General features: G+C 37.4%; 1 protein-coding gene and 1 long non-coding RNA gene across 2 annotated transcripts in view; both read left to right on the forward strand.

Moving 5' to 3' along the window:
* LOC309493376 overlaps positions 1-19,638 on the forward strand; it is a 166,596-nt gene that overhangs the window by 105,548 nt on the left and 41,410 nt on the right. The gene's annotated exons all lie outside the window — the stretch shown is intronic.
* On the forward strand, positions 1,859-16,111 carry LOC309493262 (natural killer cell receptor 2B4). The gene is made up of 8 exons (XM_082162428.1): positions 1,859-2,557; positions 7,471-7,779; positions 8,406-8,681; positions 9,470-9,574; positions 13,477-13,541; positions 13,730-13,804; positions 14,040-14,122; positions 14,679-16,111. Exons 1-8 carry the CDS (start codon positions 2,494-2,496, stop codon positions 14,695-14,697), a joined length of 996 nt encoding a protein of 331 aa, XP_082018554.1. The 5' UTR covers positions 1,859-2,493; the 3' UTR covers positions 14,698-16,111.

Below are 19,638 nucleotides of genomic sequence, written 5' to 3' on the forward strand. Positions count from 1 at the left end.
CTGATCTTGCACACCCCTCAGCAAATGTGCAGTTGCGCCCCTGGTTGTAGGTATCATTTTGAAAGGTATATCATAAAAAAAGGAATCACGACTTAATGGGAAAAAAATAGCTGTGCACGCTTATAAACAATTACTTTATTGTATGTTGGTGTGTGTGTTTTTTTCATAGACAGTATATAAACTGGACACAGCGACCCCATAGGTTTCAACGGAGAAAAGTGAAGTCAGTTAGAAGCACTCACTTCCTGATGGTCGAGCGTACTGCGCAGACTCAAACTGAGCTGGACGACGTAGATGTGACGTGAGCAACCCGTCTGTCTTCTAGTAGCTGTGACAAGAGAAATCTGAATCATTCCCTTATGAAACTTGCAGAGACGGAGAGTGTGAGTAGGAGGTGTCCATGAGCTAGGAGCAGGAGAAACTTTTGCTAAGTATTCCGATTAATTATTTTGTCATTTTGCCTCCACGTCCCCCCGATTGCCCGCGAGCTTCTCCTCCTGTCCATACGGTAATCTCTCTACTGTGTGACAGAGAGTCGCGTGGTTATGACGCAATCGCTAGCCTATTTTTACAAAAACTGCATCTACATGCATAACGTAAGATACAAGGTAATGGAGCCTTTTATACATTGTCGTGTTTCTTTAGAAATAAATAATGGACAAATGGAGTCTTTAAACACCTCAGATGTAAAGTTATTCGCTGCCAAAATGAATGGGAGTCAATGGAATGCTAACAGCAGGTGATGGTCCGCTAATCAATGGCGGCGCCCGGGGAAGCTTCAGTTTTTTTCCGAAAGATTACCCCCCTGGTTTTTTTCACCAGTAAGTTCTTCTTGTAGGGTTTATTGGCGGTTGATAAAACACTGTATTGGTGTATTACCGCCACCAACTGGCATGGAGTGTGGACCATAATGTATATTCATTGTTTAAAAAAAAAAAAAAACTTTATCCTTTTAAATGAGTATCTCTAAGATATTGAAACAATAAATGATAGCACATATATTTTGACTCTTTCCACAGAAGATCTATTAAATCAAAGCGTATTTGATTTTTTTGGATCAATGTCTTCTGTCTCTTTCATATTTCTGACAATCATCATGTTTTACTTACTCTTCCTGCCCACAGAAATCACATTTCCCTGTGTAACGTTTACCTAAGCCTAGGAATTATTATCTCGTCCCTCCTACTCCTTCCTGTATTCCTCATTTCTCCCACTTCCCTTTGAATCCTGCGAAACCATTGCCCTTTTCTTGTTTCTTTCCATCACCTTTTGCTATCTTTTCTTCAATCTCTTTTTAATAATGATCTTGATTTCTGATGTTTCTGATGTTAACTGTAAAATCAATGTGATTACTTTTAGTACTATTCTTTTGCTGTTTTGTCTGCCATTTCATCATCACATTGTGTGCTGGTGTCCACAATAGTCCCACCCACCAGTAAGTTGGTAAATCTTGCACATTGTCACATCACAAGATGGCGCAGTGGCCACATCAGGTGCACGCTTTTGACTTCTCCTCCTCCTCTTTTTCCTAAGAAAAGCATGGATGCACAGTTATAGAGTGAGATGCAATGGCGTTGCATGTTTTTGTGGTGAAACCTGTTTCCAGTAAATGAGTTTTCCTGACTCTTCTGCTGACCGTCTGATTAATACTTTCCATTAGATCTAAAACCTCTGTCGATGTGAGTTTCACTTCCTCAGTTCCGCTGCTCTGCAATGTCCCGAACAGCCTAAAATATGACTGTGTAAACAACAAAGGACGTGTCTTTGACAGTATACATTTAACTCTGTACTCTTTGTGCATTCTCTGTAGGCTACATTCACTCGAAGAATGTACATTTGTTTGCCTTTTATTTTAAGACGAGTAAGACGCTGGGTAAATGGCACAAGTCGCTTGTCTATGGCATTGGTGTGGTTGAGGTTAGTCTGTGGTTCACCAGCTTGATGTGGACCAATCGCATATGCAAAGTGCAAACTCGTATTATTCTTTCACAGAAGCAAATTAAGCTGTTTACACAAACAGATACAGCAACGCAAAGCACCTTTGGCAAAGTGAGTCTTAAAAAAAAAAAAAAAAAAAAGAAAAGAACTTCCTTATTCCGAATGGAATTTCACTTCACTTTCGCTCCCTGTCGAGGTGCCAGCACTTTTGCACATTACAGTAACGCATGTGACGCTTCACTTCACCTCCACATATACAGCAGTGCTGCTGATGGGCGAAACTGTTGTACATGCACTAAACTCTGGTGAGCGAGTAGGAGGTGCAAACAGATATAGAGACCGCAAAGCCTCTGAAACTCAAGCGCATCTTTCAGGAGGCGTTTCTCAGAGGTCTTTTTGTGTGTTGGCATTTGACACTTGTTTGTGTCAGAAGGACAGCGAGTAAATGTACACAAACTGAGAGGCTCGAAGCGGTCGGTGTGAGGAAGTCGTTTTCTCTCTTCTTTCTCTTCTTTGTTTCTCTGATGCCTCAGTCTGTCGTCTAAACGTCCGGACATGAACATCTTTCAAGAGTCCCGCTGCTCCATTTTAGCAGTTCTCCTGCTTTTCCTTCTCCAGGGTGAGTATCTTCAGAAACATCTCAGTTAATGTCTCAACAGGCTGTAAGACACTTCCTTATTTGTGTTTGGTGTGTACGGATATGCATCTGAAAAACTGCTCTTGGTTACATTTATACAGACACATGTGTACATCTATGTTTATGTTTGTATATGTGTGTAAATCTGTTTGACATAGTAACTTGAATTAACTGTGTATTTATTATGTTACTGAATGCTTAATGCACTGCATTTTTTTAAAGGATGTTATTTAAGTTGAAATGTATTTTACCCTTATTTAGACGCAAATGATCACACCATGTGTTTAAGTCTTATCTGTGTTTCATCGGTGAGGAAAAAAGAAAAGTTCAGCTCAGGAAACCTCAAGCCTTATCTTTACAGAAAGTGGCCGAATGTTACCGACCGTTATTCTGTTGCAACCAGCATTAATTATTATTATTAGGGGCCAAGCACCGAAGGTGCGGAGGCACCTATTGTATCTGTTCCCGTTCTTATTAGGGGCCAAGCACCGAAGGTGCGGAGGCACCTATTGTATTTGTTCCGGTTCTTATTATTATTATTATTCTGTTATTTCTTCCGACTAGGCGTCTATGGCAGCCCATAGAACCGCTTGCGGGAAAGTTATGAAATTTGGCACACTGGTAGATGACCATCTGAAAAGTCACCATAGCAAATTTGGTGTCTTAAAACCAATCCCTCTAGCGCCACCAACTGTCCAAAATTTCACTTTTATTATGCTAATAACTTTTGAACCATTTGGCCAATCAACAAAATTCTTTTTTCCTCTGATTCCTGAGCTCATGACGATTCGATTGCACCCTATGACGTCATTTTCCGGCTTATAAATATGGTCGCCATTTTGAATGTGCTGAAAAAGCTACTTTTTCGAACTCGTCCTAGACGGTTTGTCCGATTTGCACGAAAATTGAACCAGATCATCTTCAGGCAGTGCTGACAAAAAGTTATGGAATTCAAATTGATTCGTCAAACTGTTTTCGATAAACGCACGAATACATTTTACGTAGCGCTAGCAAAAACGGTCGTAAGGCCGTATCTCCGCAACGGTTTATCGTATTCAGACCAAACTTGGTACTTGTACTCACAAGCATGACCTGAGGCTACATGCTGTGTTTCGGCGCAGCGCCACCTACTGGTCCGGAGATATGAAAAATGGCTATTTTTGCTTATAACTTCTGAACAGTTTGTCCAAAAATCATAAAATTGGTCTCGTTAGATTCAGGGCAACATGCCGAGTCGACTGATGTCCAATTTGACCATATCGGTCATTTTGGCTGTCGGCCATTTAGAATTTTGTGCTAAAATTCTGTATTTTATGACTGCATGAACGGATTGTTACGAAACGTGGTATGGGTCATCAGCACAATGCCCTGAATGAGCCTGAGAAGTTTCGAAACAGCGCCACCTAGTGGTGAATTTTTTTTTTCAAATGCTTATAACTTTGGGTGTGGTCAACTTATTTTCACGAAACTCATCTTTTTAGACTCCTGAATCGTTGCCGAGTCCTACGATACCAAACATGCTAGGTTTCGCCTTACGGTTTGTGTAGCGTTGTGATTTAGCGCTTAAAAAACATTTGGCTATATCTTTGAAACCGCTAGTCCGATCGAGACGAAACCACCGTCAGAAGTTTGGAAACATAGGTCGATAGCTACACACCAATGCCCAAATGCGAAAATATTGATGTTTAGGGGTACTAATTTCCAATCAAAGTCATGTGTCAGTCATTTTTTTCGTGTTTTTTCATATAAATGTCTATAACTCCGAAGCGAATTGAGATATTTTCACCAAAATTGACACACATATGTATGGGCTCACTCTGAGGACACGTACAAAAAATTGTGGGACTGAGCCTCTTGGTGGCGCTATAACAGAACAAAACATGAAATTCCCATTGACTTCAATACAGTTTTGTGAAATAAAATGCTATACTGAACAAATGCATTGGTGTAATATTACGAAACTCAGATTGTGCCATCAGCACCATCCCCTGAAGGTACCCAAAATATTTTGAGACAGCGCCACCTAATGGTCAAACGTGACAATCAATTAAATCATATTTTTAATTACTCTTTCTATGATTTTTCAGCCATTTCGCCTAAAATCCTCTTTAAATGTCTTTAATTGCTCATTGTTGCAGTTGATCTGACACTTTCAGCCATGTCTTGTCGTCTTATTCTGCTTGGCCCCCGTAATGGCTGCTTGCAGCTATATTTATTATTCTTCTTCTTCCGCCATGGGAGTCTATGGCAGCCCATAGAACCGATTGCGGGAAAGTTGTTTTGGTTTGACATTCTGATAGAGGACAGTCCCAACATTAAATACACCAATTTTGGTGTTTCTAAGTCACTCCCTCTAGCGCCACCACCTGTCCAAAGTTTCACTTTTATTATGCTAATAACTTTTGAAGCGTAAGGCCAATCAACAAAATTCTTTTTTCCTCTGATTCCTGAGCTCATGCCGATTCGATTGCACCCTATGACGTCATTTTCAGGCTTATAAATATGGTCGCCATTTTGAATGTGCTGAAAAAGCTACTTTTTCGAACTCGTCCTAGACGGTTTGTCCGATTTGCACGAAAATTGAACCAGATCATCTTCAGGCAGTGCTGACAAAAAGTTATGGAATTCAAATTGATTCGTCAAACCGTTTTTGAATAACGCTCGAACACATTTTACGTAGCGCTTGCGAAAACAGTCGTAGGGCTGTATCTCCGCAACGCTTTATCGGATTCAGACCAAAATTGGTACATGTCATCACAACCATGACCTGAGGCTACATGCTGCGTTTCGGCGCAGCGCCACCTACTGGTCCGGAGATATGAAAAATGGCTATTTTTGCTTATAACTTCTGAATGGTTTGTCCAAAAATCATAAAATTGGTCTCGTTAGATTCAGGTCAACATGCCGAGTCGACTGATATAAAATTTTACCATATCGGCCATTTTGACTGTCGGCCATTTTGAATTTTGTGCTAAAATGCTGTATTTTAAGAACGCATGAACGGATTGTTACGAAACTTGGTATGGGTCATCAGCACGATGTTCTGAAGGAGCGTGAGAAGTTTCGAAACAGCGCCACCTAGTGGTGAATTTTTTTTTTCAAATGCTTATAACTTTGGGTGTGGCTGACTTATTTTCACCAAACTCATCTCATTAGACTCCTGAATCCTTGCCGAGTCCAACGATACCAAACATGCTAGGTTTCGCCTCACGGTTTGTGTAGCGTTGTGATTTAGCGCTTAAAAAACATTTGGCTATATCTTCGAAACCGTTTGTCCGATCGAGACGAAACCACCGTCAGAAGTTTGGAAACATAGGTCGATAGCTATACGCCAATGCCCAAATGCGAAAATATTGATGTTTAGGGGTAGTAAATTCCAATCAAAGTCATGTGTCAGTCATTTTTTACGTGTTTTTTCATATAAATGTCTATAACTCTGAAGCGAATTGAGATATTTTCACCAAAATCGACACACATATGTATGGGCTCACTCTGAGGACACATAAAAAAAATTGTGGGACTGAGCCTCTTGGTGGCACTATAATAGAACAAAACATGAAATTCCCATTGACTTCAATACAGTTTTGTGAAATAAAGTGCTATACTAAACAAATGCATTAGTGTAATATTACAAAACTCAGAATGTGCCATCAGCATCATCTCCTAAAGGTATTCAAAATATTTCGAAACAGCGCCACCTAGTGGTCAAAACTTATAACAACATTTACAAAAAGGCTAATAACTTTTGAATAAATCTGGCTACTGAAATGCCACTGGTCTTAATAGATTCCTTGGGTCAAGCCGAGAACATAGATACCAAGTTTACCTTATTTGGCCAAACTTCCTGTCCGCCATCTTGATTTTCATTCAAAACCTACTTTTTCGAACTCCTCCTAGACCGTTTGTCCGATTTTCACCAAAATCGAATCGTATCATCTCCAGACTGTGCCGACTCAAAGTTATGGATTTCGTGTGGGTAGACCAAACCGTTTTCGTATAGCGCAGCAGCAAAGTTGAGGCATGATGCTAATAGCACTATTCAGGCTTTATCTCTGCAATGCCTTGACATATTGACACCAAACTTTGTATGTGTCATTGTCACTTCACTCTGACCACATCACATCAGTTTTGTAACTGCGCCACCTATTGGTCAAAAGTGATAATGCATTAAATCATATTTTTATTGACTGTTTCTATGATTTTTCAGCCATTTCGTCTAAAATCCTCTTTAAATGTCTTTAATTGCTCATTGTTGCAGTTGGTCTGACACTTTCAGACATTTTGGCATGTCTTGTCGTCTTATTCTGCTTGGCCCCGGTAATTGCTGCTTGCAGCTATATTTTTTTTTGTTATTGCTGGGTTTTAAGTTCACTTGTCAATCACTTGCTATGAAAGATTATATTTTTTTATTTTTTTAAATGTGCTACATTTATAAAACAAGTGGCACTGATGAGGTGATGGTGGGTGGAGGAGGGGGTGCGAAACACTTCCTTTATTGAGCGAGAATGGACACCCGAAACGATGAGCCGAAAATGCAGATCATGAGTCATTGTGCAAATATACATTACAAACCATTACAGGCCATGTGCTAGAGTCTGACATGCAGATATCCGGTGGGAATAAAGTTATTCTTCAGCCTGACTTTGCTGTGCTGAAGTTCTTAAGAAGATAAGAGTGAGTGAGAAGTGTGAGATGGTCTGTGATGAAACCCTCTCCTCAAATGCCGTGAGCTTCTTTTGATGGTTTATTTTATTTAATATTTGCCATCATCTGTTCCCTTTTTCTCATTGGTTCTGATGATGCTGTTTCCAAACTAATTATCTTATGTTGAATGTGAAAAATATGACATGATTTTGTGATGATTTGTAACCAGAGTTGTTTGTTGTGTGTTGTAGTGTCACGAGCTGATCCAGATGTTCAGGTGCACAAAGCTGTCGGAGACTCACTGGATTTAACTGCTTATTATCCAAAAGAAGGTCTTGAAGTGCAGTGGATATATAATGGGATTGGATTTGCTGAGTATGAGAAAGATCAGATCAAACTGGTGAAACGTCCATTATTTCATGAAAGGTTAAAGATGTATAAGGACAATATTAGTATAACAATAGAAGACCTGAAACTCCAGGATTCTGGAAGCTTCTCTATTGTTGCAGAAAAAAAATCTGGTCAACTTCCAACAAAAGTCATTGTGCTGCATGTTCATGGTGAGTTTAACTGGATATTCATCCTGTCAATGCTGTTAATGTAAACACACATAAACATTCAAGAACTGGAGTTAAATAAGTCTATAGTCATTTAGCTGAAGTTAAAGGACAAGTTCGGTATTTTACACTTAAAGCCCTGTTTACAGATCGTATCTGATGAAATAGAACGGTTAAGATTAAAATTTGGACACATGCTGCTGTCCCGAGAATTTTAGGTTTATTTCGCTTCAATTGGCAAAATAGGTCCGAAAAAACGGAATAAACCTAAAATTCTCGGGACAGGAGCATGTGTCCAAATTTTAATCTTAACCGTTCTATTTCATCAGATACGATCTGTAAACAGGGCTTTAAGTGTAAAATACCGAACTTGTCCTTTAAATAGTTCATTTGTGAAAGAAACCGAACACCTTTAAAATGAATGATTCAAAAAGTGAATTTTCACAGTGATGTTAGAGAATCATCCAGTGAACAGTTCTAGAGTAAAGCACTATTTTCCACTATAAAAAATAAAAATTAAAATAAACCTTTTGTACAATGGAAATATTCTTCTTGGAAACATAGATACCAAAAAATAACGTTTATTTTCAAAATGTAAAAATTGACTTTTGTATATTATTCTCCTCCAGATCTCATCAGAGATGTACGGATTGAGTTCAATAATTCCTGGCAGGAGTCAAAAAACATGTGTGTGTTTCATCTTCGGTGTCTGGCGTCCGGTGATCCGAATCCCTCCTACAGCTGGAGTGGAGATCTGGTGGAGACTGGACAGAACCAGAACATCAGCCTTCATCCAGCAGAGAGCGCTACACTCACCTGCACCGCCAACAACACCGTCAGCATCAAGAACACGTCCGAGACTGTAGTGTGCACAGGGAAATCAGAGGATACACATGTGCCAGCGGGTACAGTTACTAAATTGCTTAACTTCTATATGGATTTGATGATTAAACATGTTATACTCTGAAGAAACAATCACTTTTTTTATAGAAGTGATTAAAGCACAGTCAATACTGTACCCAGCTAACAACAAATAGGCCTATTTTCGAATGTTCCCACTAAGTTAGAAAAAAAAAACGAACGAAGGAAACATTCCTTTTTATCATTCTGCGAACATTTCGGTAATGTTATTTTTAAATGTATGAACATTCTGAAACGAGTTGCATTAATGTTAGCATTTAAAAAAAATATATTAGATGAACGTCCAACTAAAACGTTAAAAAAAATAAAAATAAAACGTATTCATTTTTCTGCTAATGTTTTGAAAACATTATTAAAAGCCAGATAACTTTGAACAAACATTTTATTAACGTTACTGGAAGGAAGAACGTTTGTTCACATCACAACTTCGAGAGAATCTAGACAGAATGTTAGTTAGTTCGGGGTAAATGCTGTCACAGTATTTGAAGCTTTTGTTTACAGGTTTATTTACAATTGTAACAGAGTTACAGTTCAGGAAAGGAAAGGAAGAGGCAGGAACAAATAGAAATGTCTAACATAAAGTTTTAATGATAAAACAAAACCTAACAGCATTCTATAAATGTAACAAACACACACTGTAAAATGTCCCAGGCCTGGTCTTCTCTCGCCTTCAAATAATGAGCTCAGTTTTTATCGTACATGTTTTGTAATAACTGTCATGTTTTAATATCAGTGGTATTAATTTAACAGTCATTTGTTTCTTGTGATGCAGGGTTTGATCTGAAGTATTTGCTGATCGCAGGAGGCGTCGGTATCGTCGCTTTCGTCATATTCGGTGCAAGCCTCGCCGTGTTCTGCAAATGGAGGAATCGTACAGGTGTGTTGAACACAGCAGAAGTTATTAAAGCAATAAACCCAAAGAAACCGTGGTTTACTAGACTAAATGGGTTTTACCCCTACGGAAAGAAAATATATTTCCATATATTTATGATCAGTTTATTGAATGGTTTAAATATATTGAAAAATATGTGACAATACATTGTTACACTAATATCTTTTCACATAATTGATTTATGTTTCTGCTATACAAGGTATTTGAGCTGCGTTTACGAGGAAAGTTGTGTTGGTATTACTTTAAGTTATAGTTCACCCAAAAATGAAAATCACCCCATGATATACTCACCCTGAAGCCATCCTAGGTGTATATGACATTCTTCCTTCAGACAAACACAGTTGGAGTTATATTGAAAAAATGTCTTGGCTAATCCAACCTTTATAATGGCAGTGAATGTCTGTTTCTGTTTCGAAGTTCATCAAAGTGCATCAATCAGTGATTAAAGTGCTCCAAACTGCTCTGGGGGGTTAATAAAGGCCTTCTGAAGTGAAGCGTTTTAAATATGGATATTTCTCTTACATGAACGCATCGTTCATGTAAGAGAAATATCCATATTTAAAACTTTATCGACTAAAGCTTCTGCCAGATGGCCGTATGCATCGATTTTCGCCAAAAGAGTCACACTTCAACTTGACGCACAAAGTAATGATGAACACTGTTGCACAGCCCTGTTTGTTTGAACCGCGAGAGACTCAAAGCGTACGCTACTCCTACATCTACGCCATACATCGTCAATGTTAGTCTTGTGGCGTGAGTCGACTTGTGTAGGCCGTCTGCCGGAAGCTAGAAATTTTAGTCGATAAAGTTTTAAATATGGATATTTCTCTTACACGAACACATTGCTTTACTTCAGAAGGCCTTTATTAACCCCCCAGAGCAGTGTGGAGCACTTTAATCACGGATGGATGCGCATTGATGGACTTGATAAAGTATTACGTAGATGTAGGAGTAGTGGAAGCTTTGACGGCAAACTCAAGCAACATTTCTCTTAAACAATTGTTGTTTAAGACTTCTAATTCATGACTGGTGTTTTGTTTTGCTCTATCCTCTGCACGTCCGCGTTCGTCAGTATGTCATGCGTCGCTTCAAGTGTCACTCTTTTGTCGTAAATCGATGCATATGGCTGTCTGCCTGGAAGCTAGTTATTTTACTTTATGGATATTTTTCTTACACATATGCATCGCTTCACTGCAGAAGGCCTTTATAAAAACCCCGGAGCCGTGTAAAGCACTTTTATCATGGATGGATGCACTTTATACAGAAAAAATATATATACAGCCGATCACTGCCATTATAAAGCTTGGAAGAGCCAGGACATTTTTAAATATAACTCTGAATGTGTTTGTCTGAAAGAAGAATGTCATATACAACTAGGATGGCTTCAGGGTGAGTAAATCATGGGCTAATTTTCATTTTTGGGTGAACTATCCCTTTGAGGATCCTTGTTGAAAACGTGTAAAGTCTAATTGGTCAAACAAATTAGTTGAATTCAAAATGGAGGTCTGCACGGGACTGTTTTTTTTCCCCGTCCCGCTCTATTCTAGTTTGGTTCTATTACGCACCCGCTCGCTGCCGCTTAAAGGGATAGTTCACTTTGAAATTAAATTTTGGTATGTTTTAGCTTACCTCAAGGGCATCCAAGATGTAGGTGTCTTTGTTTCCGCAGTAGTTTCAATTTTGATATTTTTAGGTCAAACCGTTCTTGTCTGTCAGTCATATAATGCAGGTCTATGGTCACCACCTCAAAGAGCAAGCACAGAGAAATCCAAATTAAACAATTCCCCATCGTAAGTACACATTGATGGCCTAAGACACGAAACGAGCGGTTTGTGTGAGAAAACGAACAGTATTTATATCGTTTTTACCTCTTGTACACTTTCCGGCGCTTGCGCAGACTAAGCCAGAACGCGCGCACACGTCACACACCAGGAAGCGCGCGCGCCCTCAGATCACTTGGACGTGGTTGTGTAGAGACTGACAGACAAGAACGGTTTGACCTAAAAATATCAAAATTGAAACTACTGCGGAAACAAAGACACCTACATCTTGGATGCCCTTGAGGTAAGCTAAAACATACCAAAATTTAATTTCAAAGTGAGCTATCCCTTTAAACCAAAAAATGCCTTGGTTTAACAAAAAAAAATAACTGAGGTAACTATTTGCATCAGAATATTGAGTATTTTAAACTCCACTAATTTGTGTTTGACAAAATTAGACTTTACAGGTTTTCAACATGCACCCTTAAATGGGACCTATTATGCCCCTTTTTATAAGTCTTATGTGTCCCTAGAATGTGTCTGTGAAGATTCACCTCAAAATAACACACAGATAATTTATTGTATCACGTTGTATGAGTGGAAGGAAAAACATGCTGTTTTCCTGCATGTCTCTTTAAATGCAAATGAGCTGCTGCTCCACCCCCATTTCCAGAAGAGGGAGGAGCCTTTACAGCTCATGCCTTGGATACTCTACCAAAAACGAAAACATCTGTTTGAATATCATCTCTATATCGCGGTTACGCTCACATGAGATCGCAGTTTTTCGTCATCATGAAAGTTTATTACCTGCATTCGTTTTAAAGTCATATCAGTCTAACCCTCTGATGTATGGTTTTCTGAGCGCACACACCCGAAGCACGCGCATAGAAAGACGGAGCGTCCCCGCGCACTAAACTAAGTTCTCTTTTCATGTCTTATTCAGGTTTTTTTTGTGTATTTGTCTGTTTTATTGTTTGTGTTTTTGGACCGTGTGTGTCCTTAATAAAGCTTTAATTGATTGATTGAAATACACACAAGGTCACATAAACACAGTCAGTTATGTCTGAATGTAAACGGCAAGTAAAGAAATAACGTGTATATTAGATCTAAGTATTAAAGTGAAAGCAGCGTAATATACAGTACCTACTGCTGGATATGCTGTTAATATGAATCAAACAACAAAAGAAAAACAGAAAATCACTCTGTTGACTAAAATAACTTTAGCAGCTTTAATAAGAATACATTTCTTACTTGAATGCTGCTGTTAAATGCTCTGTCGAGGAGATAAACATGGCGGGATGTGTTCAGCTCACTGAGGGCGGGGCCTACGCTAATAGGGCGGAGTCCATTAGCAGTTGTGGGTGGGGCCTACACTAATAGGGCGGAGTCTATCAGCAGTTGTGGGCGGGGTCTATGGAAATAGGGCGGAGTCATCAGCAGTTGTGGGTGGGGCCTATTAAATGTGACGTCACATATGCTACAATCTGCAAAAAGCTTGTTCTGAGACACTGCTTATGATTTATGTGGATTAAAAAAAGGAGGGGGTGGATTTTTACCTTTAGGGTGGTTGTGTTCACACACTGCCGACACACAATTATGTTCAAACACCAAGTAAAAGTGAATTTTGCATAAGAAGTAATATCAACACAATTTTCCTCGTAAACCCCGCTCAAGTACTTGGTGTTGCAGAAACATAACTCAACTGAGTGCAAGTAACGCGTGAATACACACTACTGTTACATAATTAAAAAATATTGTCACATATTTTTCAATATATGAAAAGCGCTAATTCATTTTGTATTATTCAATATATTTTAATATATTAACGCAAACTATTATTGCATGTATTTTTCAATATATTTAAACTATTTAATATATTTATCATAAATAAAATATATGAAACAAGTATTTCCTTTCTGAAAGGGTTTCTATAACATCCCTTAGCTTCACAGGGCTTATTGCTCTTACAAAACGGTTACTCCATAAAAACATTTATTTAGTATGTTTGTAGAGTAATTTACAATGACTTTGAACGCGGCTCAACCAATCAGAATCAAGGAGCGGAACTATCCGTTTCATGAAAAGTGTTTTATTCATGATCTCACAGCTGATTTCACACACTTTTAGGACAAAATGAAAGTGAAGCTGGTATTACAGTCTATGAAGACGTGAACACCGAAGGCATTGCAAAGGTGAGTGGCTCATTTCAGCCCTTATGGATTAGAAATCTGCCTTTTCAGGTTCATGTGGATGTGCAAGATGCATTTAAATCACTACATGTCTTGTACGCATTTCTATTTTATATGCATACAAACCTAATTTGTGGCATAGAAACGGGGATATACTTATAGCAGCTAACCAGATGTAATCTATATTACAGAAACGAACTGAAAGCGTTACAAAAGGGATGTCCATTTATGAAACGGTGGACGACCTGAAAGTCACAAAAAACATGGTGAGTACTTGCATGCATCAAATATTTTGGTCATCCTTTTTTGCTTATAAAATGGGTTTATAATATGCATTTACTTTACAACACAATAGTTCATGTTGTTCTTTGTGGTAGTATAGAGTGGGCAAAACGAACATGGTAATAATCACGAACATGTTTAGAGACGTTGGTTGACCGCACCGTTGCAGAGCATTTCTGTGTAATATGTTGTAACGTCGTCCTCTTACTCCCTCTGCAGCCTCAAACCCTGTATGACAAAATCAACTTTCAGCGTCACCCTGCGGCCGGACCCAACGCTTCCTCGCCTTACCAGGAAGTCCTGTGAGTGACAGACGGTTCATGAGTTGTTTTCCCATCTCTGCCCCAGTCGACCTTGAGCGTCTCGCATTAAATGTACTGTGTTGAATATTTCACGTTGAAACACTTTTTGTATGAAAGAGAATTGCCTTTGTAAAAAGCATAATTCACAATGCACCACAATATTACATTATGCACACTGTCATTCAAAAGTTTGGGGTCTTTTTTTTTTCTTTTTTTTTTTTTGAAAGAAGGCTGGATTTATTTGATGCATTTAATTTGATAAAAATACCATAAAAACTGTAATATTGCGGATTACAACAATTAACTCTTTCCCCGCCGGAGTTTTTGAAAAAAGTTGCCAGTCACCGCCAGCATTTTTTGATCATTTTCACAAAAAATTTCATGTTTTATGAATATCTTAACATGCAATATATCAAAAGAAAGAACAAAGCCTCTGCTTTAAAAAAAAAAAAAAAAAAAAAAAAGAAGTTATTCTTGCTTTACATTTTTAACACTTGAAATGTGTGTATGTTTCATAAAAAAAGCAACATTTTGAAAATCATGTTTTTACATCTAGATCAGATTCAGACCGATGATCAAAGCACAGATGAAGTAGATCGAGTCCATCAACAACCCCTAAAGCTTCACAGTCCTAAAGCTCGTCCTGGGTCGACATTTCATTCAGTAACATTAGGCAGTTTTGATATATATGTTGATGATCGTGTTATTTTACATATGCATCTGCTTACATATGATATCACTTGTTTCTGCTGCTTTTTCGCATGTGTTTAGATCAGGAGATTCAGTCTTTCAGCTGATGTGTAATAGCGCCCCCTACCGTATAACAGTGAAAACACGGAAAGCCATAAAGTCCGTCAATGGCGAGGAAAGAGTTAAAATAACTGTTTTCTATTGTAATATATTTTTTGTAATTTATTCCTGTGATGCAAAGCTGAATTTTCAGCATCATTCAGTAGATGTTTCCATCCACCTTTCTCATGCACTACGATGGAAACACATTCACCGAATAAATCCGAACACTTTACCTCAACAGTGGATATGATTGGTCCACTGGTTAGTCCAGTTATCCAATCGCATCGCAGCATATTAAATGTTGGTTTAGTCAAAGTCTGTCATCAGAATGATTTGGTTTAATTCCCTCCAAAAGCGTCAAAAACACCAGCATCCGAACTTAAAAGAACATGATGGAGGGAAAAAAGAGCCCGATTGCAGAAACGTACATTTTTAATTACTGATATTTTGCGGCAGTTTCCCAGGAAGTGACGATTTAGTTCTCTTGAGCACATGTGAGGAAAACGCTGCTTTATCCGCAGATGTTTTACGCTATATCCCTATTTTGCGTATAAGTTACATTTGCAACTTTGAATGGAAACATACAGCTAGTGTCACATGATCCTGCAGAAATCATACTAGTTTGCTGATTTGATGCTCAAGAAACATTTCTGATAATTATCAATGTTAAAAACAGTTGCGCTCCTTCCTATTTTTATGGAAACCGTGATACATTTTATTGTTCAGGATTCTTTGATGAGCAGTAAGTTTTGTTTGAAATTTAACGCTTTTGCAAAAATATGAATGTCATTTTTATCTGTTTACTGAACAATACAATTTCTTTAAAAAATATATTGTTGATCCCAAACTTTTGAATGGTAATGTATATATTTCATACACTCATCTTTTATATAATGAACAGTTGCGAAACCACCATAACAAAAGACTTTCTGCCTTTCTGAATATGATAAATACTCCAAATTGGTCAGTTTCATATTGATATGCATTAAATCAGTCATATTGAGATCATAGACTACAAGCACCAAGAACAGTTCGAGACAGATGTGTGAATGACTTTTCGACGTGACTCACTAGTGCTTTAGATTATAAATTGTTGTTTTCTTAAAAATAACAGCGTCACACTTGACAGTTGTCATTTCTACACTTGTAGTGAATCAGCACTTTATCAAGAATAAATGTGTCTTTATGATATTTGAACACGGGTGAATTATTGTATTGATCAATGTTATTCTGGTTCAAGTGTTCATGTACAGTATGAGTGTGGATCAGCTGCTCTCAGACACTTACATATCGGTCACTTAATTGCTTAAAATACACTCTTAAAATAAATAAAAGGAAGAAGATGTTTTGGTTCCTCAAATACTTTTCCAGTGAAAACGTCATTCATAACCTTTTATTGTTTTGAACATTAAAAAAAGACGAGGTTGTCATTCCACGTAAAATACACCTTTAGCTCCTCCCACTCCTGTGAAGCACCGCAAATTACGCAGTCGAGTCGGCCTCTCAAAATACTTATATATTTTATTGCAAAATATGCATATACAAATATACACTACCGTCCAAAAGTTTGGGGTCAGTAAGATTGTTTTATGTTTTTAAAAGAAGCATCTTCTCAACCAAGGCTGCATTTATTTGATAAAAAAAACTAAAAAAAAACTGTAATATTGTGAAATATTATGACAATTTAAAATGACTGTTTTCTATTTTAATATATATTTAAACTGTAATTTATTCCTGTGATCAAAGCTGAATTCTCAGCATCATTACTCCAGTCTTCAGTGTCACATGATCCTTCACAAATCAGTATAATATGATGATTTGATGCTCAAGAAACATTCATTATTATTATCAATGTTGAAAACAGTTATTTACATTTTTATTTCATGACGCTATGATGAATAGAAAGTTCAAAAGAACAGCATTTATCTGAAATCTAAAGCTTTTGTAACATTAAACACTACCGTTCAAAAGTTTGGGGTCAGTAAGAATTTTTATTTTATTTTTGGGGGAAATAAATAATATAAATCAATACTTTTATTTATCAAGGACGAGTTAAACTGATCAAAAGTTAGACATTTATAATGTTAGAAAATATTCTATTTTAAATAAATGCTGTTCTTTTGAACTTTCTATTCATTGAGCATCAAATCATCATATTATACTGATTTGTGAAGGATCATGTGACACTGAAGACTGGAGTAATGATGCTGAAAATTCAGCTTTGATCACAGGAATAAATTACAGTTTAAAATATATTAAAATAGAAAACAGTCATTTTAAATTGTCATAATATTTCACAATATTACAGTTTTTTTATTGTTTTTTTATCAAATAAATGCAGCCTTGGTGAGCAGAAGATGCTTATTTTAAAAACATAAAAAAATCTTACTGACCCCAAACTTTTGAACGGTAGTGTATACATTTTTTATAAATATAATCAAGTAGTTTTATAATTCTCCATTGTTTTTAATTTGATTATGCTGTTTGCAATGCCTCATGGGATTGTAGTTCCCTCGCTAAAGCCGCTAACACGTACACACGTGTCTTGTACCTTTGTGTTTTTGTCTGATTTTCAAATACTGTTTTGCTTCAAATCCAATTTTGTAATGTTATGATTTACCCCGTTGCTGACCGGCTTGACTCATGGCTTAAAATGCTTTAACAAAGACTTTTTTTGAAATCCCTATGGGAGAAACGAATGGAAACAATAGTTATGTAACCAACGCCGCTGAAGAAGTGGACGGGCGCTAATGCACTATAGAGAACCTTTAGGTTTAAATGTAGGAGTATCTAGCCTTTGCTATCGGTCAGCAAAGAGTCGCTCACTTCCCCTTCTTATGTTAAGGTCAGACATTTACAGACGTAATGGGCCCCTTCATTTCTCTTTCCATCAGCACCATTACTTCTCTTTCACAGCTCATCTCCTGTCTCTTACTTCCTCAGCCAGAAGCGGTCTCACCTTTGACACGTCACTCCGATGCTCAACTTCAACAGATTTAGTTACTCTTCAGAAACGAGCCATATCTTGTTTCTGAGACTCGCCAGTAACGCCCACGAGAGCAAGGTCTTGTTTCCCGTCTCGATTGTGAGCCAGGAATGGGTCACGCTTTAGTTTAGGGTCCAATTCTCACTATTAACTACGACTTTTGCCTCAATAAACTCATTATAACGGCTTATTACTGTTTAGTAAGATAGTTGTTACGTTTAGGTATGGATTAAGGGATGTAGAATATGGTCATGCAGAATAACACATTTAATATGTGCTTTATAAGTACTAAAAAACAGCCAATATCCTAATAATCTGCATGATAAGCAACTAGTTAATAGTGAGAATTGGAGTCTAAACTAAAGTGTTAGCCAGGATTTTAGTGCAGATCAGCAGCTTGAAAGTCAAACATAGTGTTAATAGTCTTCCATTGTCTGACAACAGACATGTATATGGGTGGTTGACATGACAGGGCCTTTTTTTGGTCCAATGTGTCAAAGTTAAGTAAATTATAGAAAAATATGTCAAAAACTGTGGTGATATTGTTCAGAAAGTGCTGTTTTATAGCATTCATGGGTTTAATCTTCCATTTTTTTTCACAATTTTCAGCCAAACCAGAATAAGCTTGTATGGCGTGACTGTCCCAAGCACATTAAACAATTTTTTATTTTGAATAAAACCAGGAAAATGAATTCATTTTCTGTTTATTCAATCATATATTGATATCCCAGATGTCTACTTGACTAAAAGTTCAGGCATAATATTTGGAAGGCACCCTTAACTAAAACATTTTGTCCCAAAAATGGATATCATAAGGTGTGACGCCATATTCTTTTTTTTTTTTAATGGGCAATTGTTTGGAGACCTTTGGGGTGTGGGGGTCCTCCTTCTTTCAGGAGGAAGGACAACACCTCAGAAGGACACTGAAAGTCACAATGTGAGGTTTCTCTCTTCATGTTTTCAAAAAAATCAAGTATATCTGACACTCCTGCTTCAGTTCCCTTTTGCACGTCTTTTGGTGTGACGCATTTTACACAAAAATGCCCAAATGAAATGACTTTTCAGTCAATATTACCCTTAAAACTATATTGTCATATTGTAGTTAGCATGGTTTTAGCATGTTAGCATAAAAGCACACTGCTTAATGTCATGCTAAGTACATCATAAGGTGTGACAGGGTTTTCTTGTCACACCATATGATTATTTTGTCACACTATATGATTTAAATGCATAAATAATGCTCTTAGATACATATTTTATAGCTAATAGTTAAGTTTATTGAATATTTCGTCTTTTTACCACATTTTGATACTATATTTTCCACACATTTAATATCTATACACAAACTTGGTGAATCCCTACTTCCCTACTATCCCATTTTCAAGCTGAATCCATGTTAAACTACATCATTTTGTCACTCAAATGTTTCCCTTTATTTATTTATTTATTTATTTATTTATTTTTTCAGTTTGAGGCAGATTTAAGTCGATGGCGAGATATGGCGAATACAGAAAGAACAAGGAAATGAAGGCTATAAGTTGTGTATTTATTTCGCTCTTTCCGTAAAGAGACCTTGAGCCTATAAGAGAAGAACGATGTAAATGAAGCATTGAAATACTCCTGACATAATGTCACAGGGGAGTTTGATCGAGTGTGCAAATGTTTCAGTGGAATGTTGTTTTTAGGAGGCTTATTTCTGAAGTACTGACTCATCTGCAGATCTGCTGAGATAAAGGTG

Source organism: Leuciscus leuciscus (assembly GCF_965113295.1).
Source record: "Leuciscus leuciscus genome assembly, chromosome: 2".
Classification (NCBI taxonomy): domain Eukaryota; kingdom Metazoa; phylum Chordata; class Actinopteri; order Cypriniformes; family Leuciscidae; genus Leuciscus; species Leuciscus leuciscus.

Excerpts from the sequence above, each read along its gene's own strand:
- LOC309493262 (XM_082162428.1), top strand. The coding sequence starts at position 2,494 with ATGAACATCTTTCAAGAGTCCCGCTGCTCCATTTTAGCAGTTCTCCTG. Across the intron at positions 7,780-8,405 it reads CATTGTGCTGCATGTTCATG|ATCTCATCAGAGATGTACGG; the intron begins GTGAGTTTAACT and ends ATTCTCCTCCAG. Across the intron at positions 13,542-13,729 it reads ACACCGAAGGCATTGCAAAG|AAACGAACTGAAAGCGTTAC; the intron begins GTGAGTGGCTCA and ends TCTATATTACAG.